This window comes from Anabrus simplex, chromosome 14, assembly GCF_040414725.1.
Source record: "Anabrus simplex isolate iqAnaSimp1 chromosome 14, ASM4041472v1, whole genome shotgun sequence".
Lineage (NCBI taxonomy): Eukaryota > Metazoa > Arthropoda > Insecta > Orthoptera > Tettigoniidae > Anabrus > Anabrus simplex.
This window is the reverse complement of record NC_090278.1, coordinates 46013733-46032130: the sequence shown is the minus strand read 5'-3', so window position 1 is coordinate 46032130 and position 18398 is coordinate 46013733. Positions and strand designations below refer to the sequence as shown.

The window sequence follows — 18398 nt, the reverse complement described above, 5'->3', positions numbered from 1 at the left end:
TTAATTTCTACCTGATATAATTTGAATATTTTAAAACCCTATCTCAATTTACATCTAGGACGCAGAAGTGACCAACCTGTCAAATTTGGACTTGAATGTCGAAAAGTATTCAAGGTGTAGAATGTTTTAAAAATTTCTTAATTAACATCTAGGACAAACCAGGCCAGTCTCCATGTAAAATTTTAAGTTTGTACATGAAACGGTTTCAGAAGAATGAATATTGTGATTTTTAGAGTCAACCATATCTAAATTCCTTAGGGGAAAATATTGTGAAGTACATAATACTGGACACTTTGGACATAAAAGAATAACCTTCTTGCAAAATTACAACTTAATACACCAAACAGGTTAGGAGGTATGAACAACTTTGTATACATCTTAGGAATGGAATATTTTTAAAAAAATGTCTATACCACACCTAGGATTTAAAATATACTGGGTGGTCCACCAGCCCCTTATGATCCAGTTTTATGCATCCCTTCATATTTACTACAATTCTGAAAGACATCGGTCCCTCTCCATAAACCGGGGTAATATAATGAGACGTGTGTTGACGGGTTAGAAGACAGCAGGAATCATGAGCGCCACTATAATTCATTATGGGTACCTCAAATGAACCCATAAAACAAGTACAGATATGCAGAACACGTACTTTAAAACAGGTGGTGGATGCACAGACCGGGAGCACGGTACTGTATCGGCAATCACACATCCTACCACGCGCTAGCCATGTGAGCTACGGCACACACTTCCCAGCCTATACTGGCCACAGACCATCATGTCCACATCCTTGTCCTACCCAGTGCAACAATACATATGGTCTTTTACAGGGTAAAATAAACAAATCAGTCCTTGGAAGCCACCAATAATGCAACATCCCAGGCAACTGGCTGTTAAAAACAAAAATTCTTGCTTCCTCGAGCAATGTCCACTATCACATATCGCCTTGTGAGCGACTGTGACACTTGATCTACGGCGCCCACTTCCCAGCCTATACAGTACCGTGCTCCAACTCTGTGCATCCACCTCCTGTTTTAAAGTATTTGTTCTGTGTATCTATACTCATTTTACGGGTTCATTTGAGGTACTCATAATGAATTAATAGAGCTGCTCAAAATTTTTGCTGTCTTCAAGCCCGTTAAGACACATCTTGTTATATTACCCTGATTTAGGGAGAGGGACCGATGTCTTCCAGAATTGTAGTAAATGTGAATGGACACAAAAATCCGTATTGTTGACCTCAATAAGAAATAAGGTCTACTTGATTGAGTGACTCCACCTTTCCAATACATACTATTTCTCTTTTTATTTCATTCTGAGAAAAGGGACATGTTTTGTCTCTTCTATTGTGAGACATCTTCAGTGTAAGCAATTATGGTAAAGACACATGATAATCTTAATACTAAAAACAATGACATATTCCAAAATATTGAAGAGTCAATTTGGCTCAATGTGTCACATTTAAATATGGATTTTTAAAAACACAGTTCATGTAAGAAATAAAACCATTTACTTTGATAGTAAAAGTCCCTTTGAGTTTTAATGTGCAAAATGAATCGAAACAATTGAAATTGAAACTTGAAAAACGTTGATGTGATCTCGTGTTGGAAGCCTCGAGTATGTGAATATCTGATCAAACAGCTTGTACATAGGTGGAATAACTCAGTTGAATTGTATTATGTGGCTGGACAATTCTTGCAATCCATATATTATTTGGAAAATTTCTCCGCCCCATTTGTCTCTCCCCTTGTCCAGCCGGCTAATGTATGGTTCGGTGTGGGACTGTTGTCTGCTGTGTTTTTAAAAATCCATGCTTAAATGTGACAGACTGAGTCACCTTGCCTCTTCAATATTTCAAAATATGTCATTGTTCTTAGAATTAAGATTATTGTGTGTCTTTACCATAATAGCTTAGGCTGAAGGTGTCTCACAATAGAAGAGATGAAACATGTCCCTTTCCTTAAAATAAAATAAAAAGAGAATATTGTATTGTAAAGATGGAGTCACTCAACCAATTAGACCTTAATTCTTATTGCTAGTGGACCACACGGTATAATACCATTTTGAATTTAATCATTGTACATTAAACGGTGTAGAAGAAATGAATATTTTTATTTTAGGACTTTAATCTCCATTTAACTCCCTGAGAGGTTAATTTTTTCAAACCTTGTATTATTTACCGCCTACAATATAATTTGTAATTCTGACTTCTTAAGTCAAGCAGTTTCAGAGAAATGAATATTTTTATCTCCACCAGTCCAAGACCTCTAAGGGGTGCATTACTATAATACCAATTATAAGTCAACTGTTCCGAGGAAGCAAATACTTTCGTCATCAGGTCCCATCCCAAGTGATGTGTTGTCTCAAGACCATTTCTTTTCAACATCTAAGACATAGAGGAGCAACCATCAAGTGAAATTACAACCTTGTATATCAAACGGTTTCAGAAAAGTAACCCTTAAGGGCTGAAAGTATTCTAAACTTGTCTTATTTAACATCTAGTACAAAAAGGGGCAACAATTGAGTGAAATTTTAACTTTGTATGTGAATGGTTTAGGAGTAACTAATATTTTTGTTTTCAGGATTTTATCCCCATTTCATTCCCTTGGATGTGGCATTTCTTGAAACCCTTCCTTAGTGGGAGCCTACATTGTACAAGAAATGTAACCCCAAAGTTTCATTTCTTTACGTCAAATAGCTTTGCCTGAGCGTTGACTGACGGAACAACCTACACATGGAAATTGTTCATTGCAATGATACTGGCATGGTGGACGTGACAAGTATGGCTCACGACTGCCATCACACAGAATGCTTAACAACCAACATCAACAATTATGAAGAACAGTAACCTGAATGCCACTGTCAATAATTTTGATCAAATCAAGGAAAACAATCTCAATGGTACCAAGGCAACCAGTACTCAGCCCTAAAGCCTCCAGATTACGAGCTGAAACATGGTCACTATGATGAAATGAAATGTCATGTGACCTCTGGAGAGGCCTGGTGACCCGCGCGTCGTAATGATGACACTCAGTCCCCGTGCCAGGGGAATCAACCAATTATGGTTAAAATTCCTGACCCTGCTGGGAACTGAACCCGGGACCGCTGTGAACAAAGGCCAGCACGCTAACCATTTAGCCATGGAATCGGACGTCACTATGATGAAACCACTCCACCATTATTCTTGGATTTCTTGACCAGACCCATTATCTCATGGCCCTCTGGAGGTATCAGAACCACCAGTAACCTTCGTGCACACTATGCATTTGTTACAATCAGATCATCACTGGGAGAGAAACAGTGGAGTGACAAGAGAGTGCAAGGTAAAATGGCGCGACATCAATGTTCCCATAAAAACTACCCAGCATTACCAGCAACAATTAACACATCCGCTGCTATGCGAATTACACATTCCCACCCCCAAAAACTAAAAATGAAAAAAATTATATAAAACTTATCAAATATTGTCAAAACTTTAAACATGTGCCTAAATTAAAATTTCTGAAGACATCTAAGTCTGTGGGTTGGATTCGGCCCCTCAGCTACACCACTGATCACTATTTTGTTGAAAATCTTATGTTATAATGAAATATATTACAATAATTACTGTTTATGACATATTATAATTTGGAAAACTGTAAAAACAATATTTAGCTTTATTCATGGTTTTTTTTTCACACTGTACAATAATTTACAGCTCCACCCACCATCCACTGTTTGGTCCAATTATATGTCTTTGTGGTACCTGTCAAAGTAACCAATCGGCAAAGCCCCGGCAAATCTGGACAGCCAGAACAGACAAACGTTGATTGTTTTTTACTTCGTGCTTTATAGCAGACCCTGAACTTTTTGTGTTTGGTTCTCCCTTTGGAGTCTCACTAATCATTTTTCACCAACCAATGAAAGTTGTTCTATCTCAGAGCAGTGTGCACTAGCTCTGCTTGACGTGGTGGCAGAAATGATTCTATTATTTGTAGGCGAAAGTCGTATAAAACCATTTTCGGATTTCCAAGCCTGATATTGTGCATATTGTATAAGAGGAAAGCATTGATGATCATCAATTGAATGATGTGGACAAAAATTTTTTTGTACCAGCGAAGGGTTTTCCTTTCTAAGGGATTGTACACCTTGAGTTGGTCACACCAATCCGTCCGTTTCATGTGTGCATTATACTGCACTATTGGCAAAGGTTTTTCTTTTTCTTGGCCCCTTTTATTTGTGACAGTGACCATTGTGCTCTCAAATTCCGAAGAAATGTACTCTACCACTCGCATGTCCCTTCATTTACCCACCATAATTTTCTTGGCGTAGTGAGCAATAGTTCCAGCTTTAGGCAGTATTGCCATCTTCACAATTGCTAGGGGCTTTACGTCGCACCGACACAGATAGGTTTTATGGCGACGATGGGATAGGAAAGACCTAGGAGTTGGAAGGAAGCGGCCGTGGCCTTAATTAAGGTACAGCCCCAGCATTTCCCTGGTGTGAAAATGGGAAACCACGGAAAACCATTTTCAGGGCTGCCGATAGTGGGATTCGAACCTACTATCTCCCGGATGCAAGCTCACAGCCGCACGCCTCTACGTGCACGGCCAACTCGCCCGGTCTCTTCACAATTGGAGAGTTGTGCTGCCGGTCAGCTCGGAGTCTTCCTGTACTGTATGTGTTTTCTAACAGCATCTTAGATGCTACAGCAAAACTATCATAATAATAGTCCATGAACATGGCATTGCCATTATTCAGAAGTTGCTCCAAAAGATGCGTGACCACCTTTGTAGAGTGTCCTTTCCCAGACAACTGGTCATTGGCTCTGGCATACACAATTAATTTGAAAGTGAGGCCATCAGGTTCATTTAGAGCATAAGGTATTATGCCATACTTATGCCGCTTCCCCTTTATATACTGCTTGAAAATCAAGCGACCCAGCCAAAGTACCATAGCTTCATCAATGGACAGTTCCCGTGAAGGATAATAAATGCTAGACACTTTATTGCTGAAAAAAATCAATAATTTGTCTCACCTTTTCCAGCCTGTCTAATGACTGGGGTTTGGGATCATTGATAGGTCTAGCCGGGGAAAAGTGTAAGCATCGTAATAAAAGCAGAAAATAATCCCGGCTCATATACTGTCAAAATGCAGGAACATTGAAAAGCCTGTGAGTTTTCCAATAATCTTGGAGTCTGCTCATTTGCCATGCTTCAGAATGAATCAGCAAACCCAAAAATGTCTTTAGTTCACTGACATCAACATCCTTCCATCTCGGAATGCGCGATTTCTCCTTTGTGCTTGGCCCACAAAACAACTCTAACGCATAATTGTTTGTCTCACAACAAACAAATTCCAAAAAATTGTTATCAAGCAACAATAGAAACCAGTCAATTGGCTTGTTTTCTCCCAGTATTGGCACTCGCAGTTTGTTTTCTTTGCTAAGCAGAATGTTCGATTTGACCAGGTTGGGTTGAGTTCCAGTTCGTCCTCACTTTCCCAACTTTCCGTTTCGGAATCAGCACTTCCTTCTCTTGTAAACTCATCATCATGACAATCGTAAAAAATCACCAAAAGTTGTGAGCGACGAACGACGAGCAAAAATATATCACGCCACTACTACTCAATAATGGTTATGAATTTCATGTTTTTGGTCCGTATTGAACTGAGAATAATATATAAGTAATAATAATAACAACGTAAACGTTTCCACCTTTTCAATACCAAAATATATTCACAAAATTATAAATTACACGGTATTGAAAAGGTGGAAACGTTTACGTTATTATTATTACTTATATACTACTACTACTCAAGGTGCGTACGACATCAAGAACTGAGCTCACACCGACTGCTTAGAAATATATCACGCCACTACTACTCCAGGTGCGTACGACATCAAGAACTGAGCTCACACCGACTGCTTAGAAATGGCCTGGCTTCGCGGGGTCACGCGCTCTGGCCGGATCTGGTCCCTCACAGCATTGAACTTGTTAACATTCTTGATCTAATGTCCATCGATGGCAAAACGCTACAGTGACTATGAGCCAAGCTTGACAATTGCCCAGATGTGTGTGGTATGAGATTGGAGACACATTCAGAAAATGTAGCCATACTTTTAAAACAAGGAAAGTTTGTTTTTCTTCATATACCGCACATTTTTCCCAGTGAAAAAATCTGTACAATATAGACTTTTCCATGCAATGGTTCACCTACAACCCTCTACGTTCACAAATTAAAGATGTATCATATTACAAGAATTGATTGTTGATAACAGCATTAATTTTGTTAGTGTTATTCATAGAAGAGAACTTTATGACAAAAACCAAACCTGAAGTTGTAGAATCACTATAAGTTACACTTAAAAATAATATACTTACTGTTTCTTCAAGGTCAACTGGTTCACTTTTGACACATACTTTCAGGTCCATTTTATACTGAATATGATGTATTTAAACCGTGTTGGTGTTGTAATACATCCACAGCATTTGCACTGAAACATGGAACACAAATGTATATTATTGTTCAAGTTGCTGTTGTCAGGGTCATTAGTTTAGAGATGAACCTAGCAGCCATTCTGATATTTTATCAAACTCTTCATCATAAGACTCACAAACTCTGGTTTTAAAGGGAGTGCAAAACATAGGGACATGACTTTTATCTCAATGATTCCACATACACTGACTGGCATTGAGCTATGGCTAACTTGGTGAGATGTCAGCAACAATGTTGCTTGACTATCAGGCTCCTTCCAGCTGCACACACTGGTATGATGCAGATCTCCACTTCAATAGATCCTGAGCTTCACATGCATTAACAATTTCATCTTACATCTATCTCAATCTCTATCATCCCCTATAGAATATCTACCCCCTTAAAATCCTTTCAATATCAACTGAAGTGTTCCCCTCTCATCAACTTCAATCTCTTTATGTGTGTCAACAACTCTATGCAACATCACATTTCAATGATTTTTATTCCTTTTTTTTTTCCTTCGTCATTTATCTGTGTTGCAATTATGTACAATCTATGCTCTACACCAATATATTCACTAAAGTCTTTTTCAAGTGATAATATTTTTCCTCATGGAAAGCTTCCATGCTTGTGGCATTAGTGATTTTCTGTATGTTGTGTATTCAGCCCGAAGGCTGGTTTGATCCTCCAAAGCTCCACCAAAAGCTATCGTAGATAGCCCAGGTGTCACTGAAGAGGCATACTAGGGAAATGAAAGGTAGTTTCTGTTGCTTTCCTCACCAAGCCAGAAGTTGCTATTACATATCTGTTTGCCAAGCCCACAAGAATGCATGTACCAACCAACCGTATGAGTGATATTTTCACACCATTCAAAACAGGGACTGACTGTATATGGAATGGTATTACTAGCATCGCTCATACCTTGGTCACTTTCATACTCTCAAAGATAAGGATGAGACTAAGACAGGTCAATGAAAGTAACAAATTGCTCTAGCCCATACCAGAAGACATAGTGCACTGTAAACACTACATCTTGCCAGCAAGGTTTTCTACTATTGTTGTTATAACAGTAAAGTTCTCTAAAAGTGTGCACCAGCTGCTTCAACAGAAAATCATACATGCGCAGTGTCCTAACACAGTTGAAAAAGGAGACGTGTTTATTTGAATACGAAGAATCACTTTAGGGCTCTCAAATCAGAGAAGGTAGTTACGAGACTAAGTATAGCAGTGAACCAAAGAAAAAGAGATATTGCAAATTATAAATAGGCTGATTCAACTAAGTTGTCTGTCCACATCAAATATTTTCTGATTCATGAAAGATATAGACATTCTGTTCTCAGATACATGAATTGTATCAAGGGTGTCATAAAATACTATCCTATTACTCTCAATCACATACGTAATTACTGAGAAACAGCAACTTTGTTTTCTGATATAGGAATATACCAATGTCACCCAATAGAACAATTAAATGAATTGAGCGACAAATTCAGTGATGTGCTTATTTTGCAAGCCCACTGAGTAGTTTTGGAGATATTAAAGGGTTTCTCCAGAGAGAACTGTTGTAATAGTTTCTTGATAAATGCATATACCAAAGGTATTCCATACATAGCATATTGTGATGGTATTGTGCAGTCAGAATGTTTGATGGTGAGCCACACTCATAAGAAGAGATTTTCACAAGAAACTAAATGGGTGAGTTTGGTTTCATTTTAAATTTTAATGTATAAATGAATTCAATTTTCTCAAGTTGGCCAGTGGTGATAGAGTACAGTACTTATTATTTCAAGTGAGGTGATTTGAAGCATTTCTTGCAAAAGTCCCCACTCCACCACCGGAAAGACAAATAATGGCATTAATATTACAAAATTATTACTACATTAATTAATGCAAAAAGTCATGCATCTACCTATCACACATTTATAAGCGCATTATTACTGGATAGACACTTAAGATATGTAATTGTTTGTAATTTTCAATATAATTTGCATTATTACTGTATTTATTGGCATAATATTTTGCCAGCACCCAAGGGGTAAAATACAATAGACTGGATCATCCATGTTCTGATATGACTTGTGCTGAAAACGTACATATGTTTCTGATGAAAATAGTATAGCTGGGAGAGCCTGTGGGGAGTTCACCACATTTGCCTGTGCAAGCAAAAGCTCATCCTTAACGTCCAGCAAACGGCGAACCATCCCAAGTACACTCTTCCATCATGTCACTACTTGTTGTACTAAGCATAGCCTTGGCTTTTCTGCTGCATCTCTTGATAGGTAGCAAGTTTTTCACTTGTGATGTTGCTGTGCCTGTGTCAAATTATTAAAATAATAATTTAGTTTCCCTTAACCGTAAAGGTGCAGCATTTTTAACACATCGATCAGAGAGTAATAGGAGTTTACTAACTTGAAAAACGTCACTATATTTGAGGCGTGGTTCAGAACTTCAGCTAATGAAGGCATGTTTCTGATGCCTGCAGCTAATAGCAGATTTAACGTATGAGCCACATATGGGACATGCCGAATGGACAACTTCTGCACAGCTGCGACCATTTTAGCAGCATTATCAGTAACAATAGCTGTTACTCTCCCAGTGATCCCCCAGTTTGCAATAACATCTTTCAAAGCTTGTGCAATATTTTCTGCTGTGTGATTACCTTTAAATACACAGCATTGAAGACAAGCAGATACTAAAGCGTTGTCTTTTATAAAATGCGCCGTAACTGCAAGGTAACAATCTTGACTGATTGATGTCCAGGTGTCAGTAGTCAATGAGACTGTTTTAGCCTGCGAAAGCGTTGTCTTTTATAAAATGGACTGTAACTGCAAGGTAACAATCTTGACTGATTGATGTCCAGGTATCAGTAGTCAATGAGACTGATTTAGCCTGCAATATATCAATTTTCAAGGCCTCTTTGACAGAGTTATATGTTTTCCATATTATATCCTAAAAAAAATATAATTCTATTAATATAGGCTATATCTAATTTATTTCAAGGAATATAAGTCTTTCATGAATGAATTAACGTGCGTACATTTGCCAATGTGCGACAGGAAGATAATAAGTACCGGGGATTCAGACCTTTGAAGAAGTCTTGAAATTCTTCACTTTGTACAAGAATAAATGACAACATGTCTCCTTAGCATTTTGTCAATCTTTTTCTTTTCCTCGTTATCTTTGCTATACGTCACTACGGTGTTACCACTATCATTATCAGCATTTGCTTCAACATTTTCCTTATGGAAACATCTTAAATTGTCCAGAAGATTCGATGTTCCCCCACCTGTTCCATATAACCGACCGCATAAAGAACATTTTGCCTGTCTTCTACTGACATCTCTTTTATAGAAATGCCATACCTCCGATTTCCGTTTCGGCATTGGAAAATGTCCGACGTATCTTTAACACAACGAGCGATTGCACGAATCCATTCTACTGTTTACAGCCATGCCCAGCTGTATTACTGGCACACTTTTTCTGGATAGATTTACACCCTAGTGCTGAATCGGTAGACCTCTCGGCAATCTTCAAGATTCGTACTGGCAACCTTTGAAACACAAACTATGAATCGCTTATGCATCGCTGTGCAACATCTGGCATACACTTTACGTACTAGTACTGTTGTTGTTTACACAGCAAAGCCAAACTATAGAATTCACTCTAGGAATAAGACTTGCATCGAGAAATGTTATATAATATCATATTATTATATAATGTGTGTGTGACACAGTTGTTGGCTTAAGATAGTAACGGTTTAGAAACTTCATATCGATTGATCATATTATCGATTCAATTCAGATTTCATTTCCATTCAGTTGGCAGCACTACCGGAACCGAGAGATCTCCCTCCTTACTCCTCATCCCCGTACACAAATCTATCCAGAAAAAGTATGCCGATAATAAGTTACTAAGTCTAAACTTCGCAAACCTGTCTCCGAGCACTGGCTAGTGACGAATCGTACGACTCACCTCTGAATGCCCTCCTCTCCAATCCTCCTTACCACCACCGCTCTCCGTTTCCCCTTCGTAAATATGTTCGCCATTCGTTGGTAGTACCAGAGATGACCAGATGGGGCATTTCAATCGTATCTCCGATTCAATCAACGGAGAACCGCCTTTGCTTGCCAGCACTAGTCGGCAGACTTGTCAGCCATACACACAGAGACATGTCTGAAGGGACTGGCATGCGCAGACTTAGCTCCAACTAGAACCTATAGGGCCGATAGTATAAACCGTTTGATCTTAGATCAGAGACGAAATTGATCTCGGTTCACGCAAAACTCGTACATTTGTATTGTATAAACTTTATTCTGGGATCAATTTGCACTGAACTACGATCAACTTTGACTGGAGAAATTTCTCCAATCAAACTCTTTGATCTTAGTTCAAGGAGTTGTTTCCTACTTGGGATACAAGAACAGCTGATTGTTAATAAAATATTACCTGTGTTTTTACGATAAATGGTAAAAAAAATACACTGAAGTCTAACTTCATACATTGCTAGCTATAGTTGTCTGTATATAGGCAATATTACGCTTCTTTTACTGCAGTGTAATGTAATAATTCTATAACATAACCTCGATAAATTGCTTACGTTATTATATATCTCGTTCGTATTTTACAGATGTCTGATTACTCTGATTTCTCGGATATATATTCTGATGATGAAAATGATTCATTTTGTCGGGCTCCTCGTGTGTTCTGAGAACGAGGAAATCCAATGAGAGAATTGAGTGATAAGTTAAAACTGAGGGATCACTTGGGAAAAGATACCGTGGAACAGCTAGAACTCAGGTTGCGTGATATTCCACTTAAAACCTACTAACTCAAATGCACATGTTGTTACTGACTTTGAGATTCTTTGCCACGGGAAGTTTTCAGTTAGTCATTGGTGATTTACTGCATGTAGACGCAGCGACAGTCTGCAGAGCCATTCATCGCGTATCTAATCTCATTGCTGCACTGAAACACGAGTTTATCAAAATGCCCTCCGAACAAAATGTTGTGAGGAAAATCATGCATGATTTTTTCGATGTAAAACACTTCCCTGGTGTTATACGCGCAATAGATTGTACCCACATACCTATAATATCTCCTGGGGGCAATAACTCAGAAGTTTATGTGAATCGTCATGGATAGTTTTCGTTAAATATTCAAGTTATTTGTGATGCTAGGCTCAGGTCCCTAAATATCGGAGCTTATAATCGAGCCCATAAAGCAACCAGGTCAGCAATAGAAAGAACATTTGGGGTTGTGAAGAGACTGTTCCCTCATCTCCGTATGGGGCTAAGAGTGAAGTTACCTTGTCTTCCAGTAATCATAGTTGCAACGTTCGTCTTGCACAATATCGCTGTAAATGCAGTATATGAGGTCCCTGAAAGAGATGAGGCGGTGTTCGTTGCAAGAAGAGCGTTCGAAATTTCAGTACCTGCTGCAAATGACGTTCATGGAAGAGAAAACACTGCTATAAGGGCAGCAATTATTAATACCGTAGTGTATTTAGGTTACAATATTTATAAAAAATTACAGTTGGCTATTACGAAAAGTGGTTCAAACTCAATTATACGAACAGTTTATCTGCAACAAAAATAGCCAAAAACATAATGTACTTTACAACTATATGCGTCTAATAACGCCACTGTACTATGCAATTAAACCCAGTCTTCCTTATTGTCCAGGCCTAACTTTCTCCTGTCATTAAAATTTCCATGTTTTAAATTTCATTATCATGTTTTAAGGTCTCAGTTTCATTTTATGCCAGGCGACCGTGACTTCGTGAGCACATCAGCTCTTTTCGAGGTCGAGGTGTGGAGATCAGCTGATTTGGAAGCAGGGACCTGCAGTAGAAGAAATAAAGAAGTGTAGGCCTATTGCTTGGTGACAAATTTAACAAACATAATACAGGATTAATGTATGATTTCCCTACTTACTTGTTCAATACAAATATTTCAGTCATTTTTCTTTATTTCTTTCTTTCGCTCAGCACACAGAATACGAATATGAATGAAAACATTCACACTGCTCAATTGCGACTCGTGACACTCGACTGTTTTTGTGCTGTTGCCAAGCGCTCATATGAACTGGGATCAAAATTGAACTTCGAGTAGTTGATCATAGATCAGTGTTACACAACACGACACCGGTCTGATCTCAGGTCATTTTCTGAACTTAGACTAAAACTGATCTCCAGTCAGTGATGTTTATACAATCGGGACGCCGAGTAAACCGAAGTGCATCATATGGAAATAACACACCGAAGAGAATAAAACTGCACAAAGCATCGTGTAGGTCAGGTACAAGCACTACAACAAGGTTCTTAAACACTACTAAAGGTTGGGCCCAACGCGAGACGAGCTGCTATTGGTTAACAAAATGACGTCACAGTAGGAACAAAGCAGCCGAGCCCAGAGCGCGCAAATCAGTAGGAATCTCATAATACCAGCAAACATTACAATTTCTCAGAACTAATTGCAGACCAGACATACAGATTACTGCTGTGATAAGATTGAATGAGAGTACAGCATAGTAAATTTTCATTATTTCTATTACGAATAAGGTGTAAATGTAACGTGACGACACATTGACCAACGCTTGAAATTTATTAACATTTCCAAGGTCCTCTATTTAGTTTGAGGAAGGTTACGCGCTCTCAAATCTGTAAACATAAATATTTAGAGATATGAAATGTTTGTAATATTAAATCTTGATAGCAGAACTTCCGTAATGGAACTACCGTATGTTGACATACGTTACACTGACTCACTTCCGCAGGTACCGATATCGAGTTTAAAGCTTAACACATATTATAACAGCAGCAGAAGCAAGTTCATATTCGAAACCATGCATAGGTACTCCTACTGTTTACAGCTAAATAATAAGAAAGAACAGGAAAAGCACTTCATTAGAACACAGTCTTACCTGTGAGATCAAATGTCATGAAGTGGTTGCTTTTGAGGACGAAATCCATTGTCGTGCCTTTTGCCGATGAGCTGCTATGGATTTTTCAGTATCTTTTATTTTTTTTTTATTTATTTTTTTTTTTTGCTAGTGGCTTTACATCACACCGACACAGATAGGCCTTATGGCGATGATGGGATAGTAAAGGCCTAGGAGTTGGAAGGAAGCGGCCGTGGTCTTAATTAAGGTACAGCCCCAGCATTTGCCTGGAGTGAAAATGGGAAACGACGGAAAACCATATTCAGGGCTGCCAACAGTGGGATCCGAACAACTATCTCCCGGATGCAAGATCACAGCCGCGCGTCCCTAACCGCACGGCCAACTCGCTCAGTGTTTTTTTTTTTTTTTTTTTTTCAGTCCTTGCCCGAATGTTCATTTGTCGTATGCATATAAATGTTCTCGTTCTAACATACAATTTTACTATTTCTGGTGGTACAGCGGGGAATTTACTGCTTATTGTTTTGTTTTTTTGCTCGGAGCTTTACGTCGCACCGACACAGATAGGTCTTATGGCGACGATGCTAATTGTTTGACACATTTAGCGTATAATATTAGGTATGCGTCACAGTTCAGTGCGTGTGTGAGTGTCCGTGAAAATTAACTCAAATTCCTTTATTTGGTTTAGCCCTTCTTTCATGGGACGAGTAGACCTCCCTGAGATAACACTTCTATCCATCCCACAGGAGCTGTACCAGAAGAAATGGAAAGCATTTCCCCAGTTGGGCTTCCCATTGACCTGTCATATTTTCTTCCACGGTAAGCGATGTAGCCGGCGAGGTACCAAAATCCTTCTGCTGAAAAATCAGGTGTCGCTGTAGATTGCGGTTAATCATTAACGGCACGGTTTTCTATCGCAATGATACTATGAACACAGAAATTTCACTCCAGCTACCATTACACTGTTCACGCAAATAAACGAAAAGAAAATAAGTGCACCTCACCGCATGAAACACAGCAACTTAACAGAGATCTCACAGAAACCAACTACGACACACACACACTACGCAAAACACAGTAGGCCACTATATAAACCAACAGCAATATAAGGAAAGAAATTACGTACAAATATTACATGGAAATCTTTTCTTTACAAGACAGACAGCTATAAACAAAGAAATAAGATACACGTGCAGTTGTGTGTTACACAGTCACGGTGCTCCTGTGATGACTTCATGAGCAGGACGAGGGAAAACTAACATCTACTGCGCAACCAATCTGGGCCACCCGTGCACTACAACACTAATGCATATAATCAAGCGTACAATAGACTACAATAGCATGAGAATAGATGATGGGGTATCACTCTCTTCCCCCATCACTCAAACAAACGGTGTGTTGCAAGGAGACCCCACTAGCCCTACGCTTTTTAACGTAGCTACAACAGACATCACAAGAATAACAGATAATTCGCCAACAGTGCTGTATGCCTACGCAGATGACATGATAATAGGATCGAGAAACAGAGAAGACCTCCAGATCGCAGTAGATAGACTACAGGAATGGGCCGAAACAAACGACTTCCAGGTTAACAAGAACAAGACAGTCTGTATGGTCTTCCGAAAAGGAGGAAGAATAGCAGCGACAGATAGAATTTCATATGCAGGGGTAGATTTAACTACAGTAAATAATTTTCGCTACCTCGGCATCACTCTACAAAAGTCAGGATCCTCATTCAAAATACATGTGAGGGAAAGAGCAGCAGCAGCAATAAGAGGAATTTACAATATACAAGACCCAACCAAAATATCAATAGGCTCGGCAATGAAACTTTTTCATGCAAAGATACTACCCATATATATATATATATATATATAAAATAAGAGTTTTGTCTGTACATTGCTCAGAATTTGAAAATAATGGTATTTTTATATCGGTCATGTCCATAGTAACAAGAAAATGCACTTTTTACTTTTCCGTAATTTCTGTCTGTCTGTCTGTATGTATGTACACGCATCACGAGAAAACGGTAGAAAAGAATTTAATGAAAATCGGTATGTGAAGTCGGGGGTTGAGCCTCTACAATCTAGGCTATAAATCATTTTACTCACGCTGAGTGAAATGGTAGTTTAGGGGAAGGCCTAAAATTGAATTCTCAACTATTTATGTTATTAGTGGTCTAATGAAAATCGGTATGTGAAATCGGGGGATGAGCCGCTACAATCTAGGCTATAAATCATTTTACTCACGCAGAGTGAAATGGTAGTTTAGGGGAAGGTCTAAAATTTAATTCTCAAATATTGTTGTTATTAGTAGTCCTATCTTGATGAAAATCGGTATGCAAAGTCACGAAATAAGTCGCTATAGTCTAGGCTGTAAATTATTTTATTCACGCTGAGTGAAATGGTAGTTTAGGGGAAGGCCTAAAATGTAATTCTCAAATATTTCTTATTAGAAATGTAGTCGATGAATGCTAGATAACTTAGGTTATATAGTATTAAATTTCCTGTTATTCATGCCTTATACATTGTTACCGTACTGGCTATGATCACCAAGATATTCATGAATTTGAATTTTTGTTACTAAGTCCATATCAGCGCCGAGTAACGAGAAAATGGGTAAACAGTATTTAATGACAATCGGTAAGTAAAGTCGGAGAATAAGAAACTACAGTTTACGGTATAAAATATTTTACAAATCACAGAGTCGAAAGAAAACTAAATGTGTAGGCCTACAATATAGAAAGCTCATAACACTGATCAACAATAACATTACATTGACCATTGTTTGTCGTGATGTGCTTTGTGTCTTCTGTTGCCCCTCATCTCCGGTAGATAGGATTACTGCTGAGTACAGAGTATTTGATTTCCGTCGCACTGACATAGATAGGTTTTATGGCGACGATGGGATAGGAAAGTTTTTTTTTTTGCTAGGGGCTTTACGTCGCACCGACACAGATAGGTCTTATGGCGACGATGGGATAGGAAAGGCCTAGGAGTTGGAAGGAAGCGGCCGTGGCCTTAATTAAGGTACAGCCCCAGCATTTGCCTGGTGTGAAAATGGGAAACCACGGAAAACCATCTTCAGGGCTGCCGATAGTGGGATTCGAACCTACTATCTCCCGGATGCAAGCTCACAGCCGCGCGCCTCAACACGCACGGCCAACTCACCCGGTGGGATAGGAAAGGGCTAGGAGTGACTTAGGCCTTAATTAAGGTACAGGCCCAACATTTGACTGGTGTGAAAGTGGGAAACCACGGAATACCATCTTCAGCGCTGCCGACAATGGGGTTCGAATCCACTATCTCTCGGATGCAAGCTCAGCTGTGCACCGCTAACCACACGGTCAACTCGCCCAGTCGGACAGAGTGTAACAGCCTGCCTGAATATTGATGGGAAGTAGCTGGTGAGTTAGATAACTTTCTTCTTTAGCATGCCATTCCCCTGGTTTATAAATTTTCTGATACTACTGGTACGTTACACACTGGATCATCATAGCATTCGGGCTATTCAATCCCTACTATGAGGTACTGATTGGAATGAACAGTGTGCATATTTAGCGGAATAATAACAGATGAGTGTTCGTGGCAATCTGAGGCCTGGTCATCCCAGCTCTGGAACTTTGGACTATTAGATTGGCACCGCAATCTAACCGCAGCACTGTTCGTTAAAAGTGATAAAACGTGCAGCTTTCCATTTGATCGAGTATTTATATGATAGCATTGCTTTTAATCGCTACAGTCATACTTACGTTTTTGTAATAACCTATGTTGATTTCAGTTAGGAAAACCACAAAGTCAGTCTTTCTGAGAATCCCGTAGCGAAGCACGGGTACATCAGCTAGTTCTGACATATGGCATAGATTTAATCTGGGACAAATTATCAACATCTGACCTAACTACACTTGAAAAAGTGAAAGATACCTTTCTGAAAAGAATATTAGGTATTTCTAAGACATCTCCATCTAGACTAGCTTATGAACTAGCTCAGGAGCCTTTCCTTATCGAGGACCTTAGATATCTTTCTGTGCCATCGACACCCCAAGCCACTGCTCACCTAAATCTGAGGTTAAGCAAAAGAGAAGAAATCTGGCCGGAGTTCTACGTGACGGATGCTATGACAAACAGAGACTGGATGGGCCCAAATAAGAACATGCGCAGTGCTATCAACAGGCTGGCTGTACATGGTTTCCATCATAAGCTATGTGTAAAAGAGATATATCACGATCCAAGCGACGAATGCTTGTGCAAACTGTGTGAGAAAATATGTGAATGATACCACTTCAATAAGTGGCGTAAATGTAACGTGACGACACATTGACCAACGCTTGAAATTTATTAACATTTCCAAGGTCCTCTATTTAGTTTGAGGAAGGTTACGCGCTCTCAAATCTGTAAACATAAATATTTAGAGATATGAAATGTTTGTAATATTAAATCTTGACAGCAGAACTTCCGTAATGGAACTACCGTATGTTGACATTCGTTACTATACAGGAATATAGTAAAGAGTAGAAAATTTACATATGGCCATTGGCTGCAATAAAACTTTATTTATATAATCAAGGCGTAATAACATATCTACTACTTCGACAGCAAACTGCAAAGTGTTGTTGATTACCTATCTATAACCATTATGATAATTTCGTCTAACAACTCCTAGTATAATTCACCGAATTCGAGCTAACTTACAAGCAAGTCGTCTGAGAGCTAACTTGCAAACTGAAGTTTGTACACTGCATGCTCAAGCTAACATAAATCGTCTGAGACAAGTAGGGCCAACAAGGAAAACAAAACTTCCAGGCTAATTTTCGTACACATATTTTACTCGCGAGGTCTGTATAACATTCTGTTACATAACATTTAACATAACTTACTAGAGACAAGAAGAGAATTGAAAAAGGCTGCCTTTGGGGTATGATATACACACTGCCTGCTCCAAAGAGAATGAGTATGAGTATGAGTAAGAGATGACTCTCAACGTTTTTTTTCACTTCTGTACGCAACGGCTGCGCAAAGATCGCCAGGAATCGCACGCTAGCGCCC

General features: G+C 39.0%; 1 protein-coding gene across 6 annotated transcripts in view; it reads right to left on the bottom strand.

The window, feature by feature from the left end:
- Window positions 1–18398, bottom strand: part of LOC136885417 (gastrula zinc finger protein XlCGF46.1) — a 293140-nt gene that overhangs the window by 219134 nt on the left and 55608 nt on the right. For 3 of the 6 annotated variants that reach the window (XM_068230328.1, XM_067157941.2, XM_067157942.2), the window contains exons 1-2: window positions 18230–18343; window positions 6363–6475 (exon numbers count right to left, since the gene is read on the bottom strand). In XM_068230328.1, coding sequence (XP_068086429.1) covers window positions 6363–6413 — 51 coding nt within the window. In that variant the 5' untranslated portion in view covers window positions 6414–6475; window positions 18230–18343. Of the gene's footprint in view, window positions 1–6362; window positions 6476–13377; window positions 14152–18044; window positions 18107–18229; window positions 18344–18398 lie in introns of those variants that run through there. The other 3 variants (XM_068230326.1, XM_068230327.1, XM_068230325.1) reach the window with 3 other exon arrangements.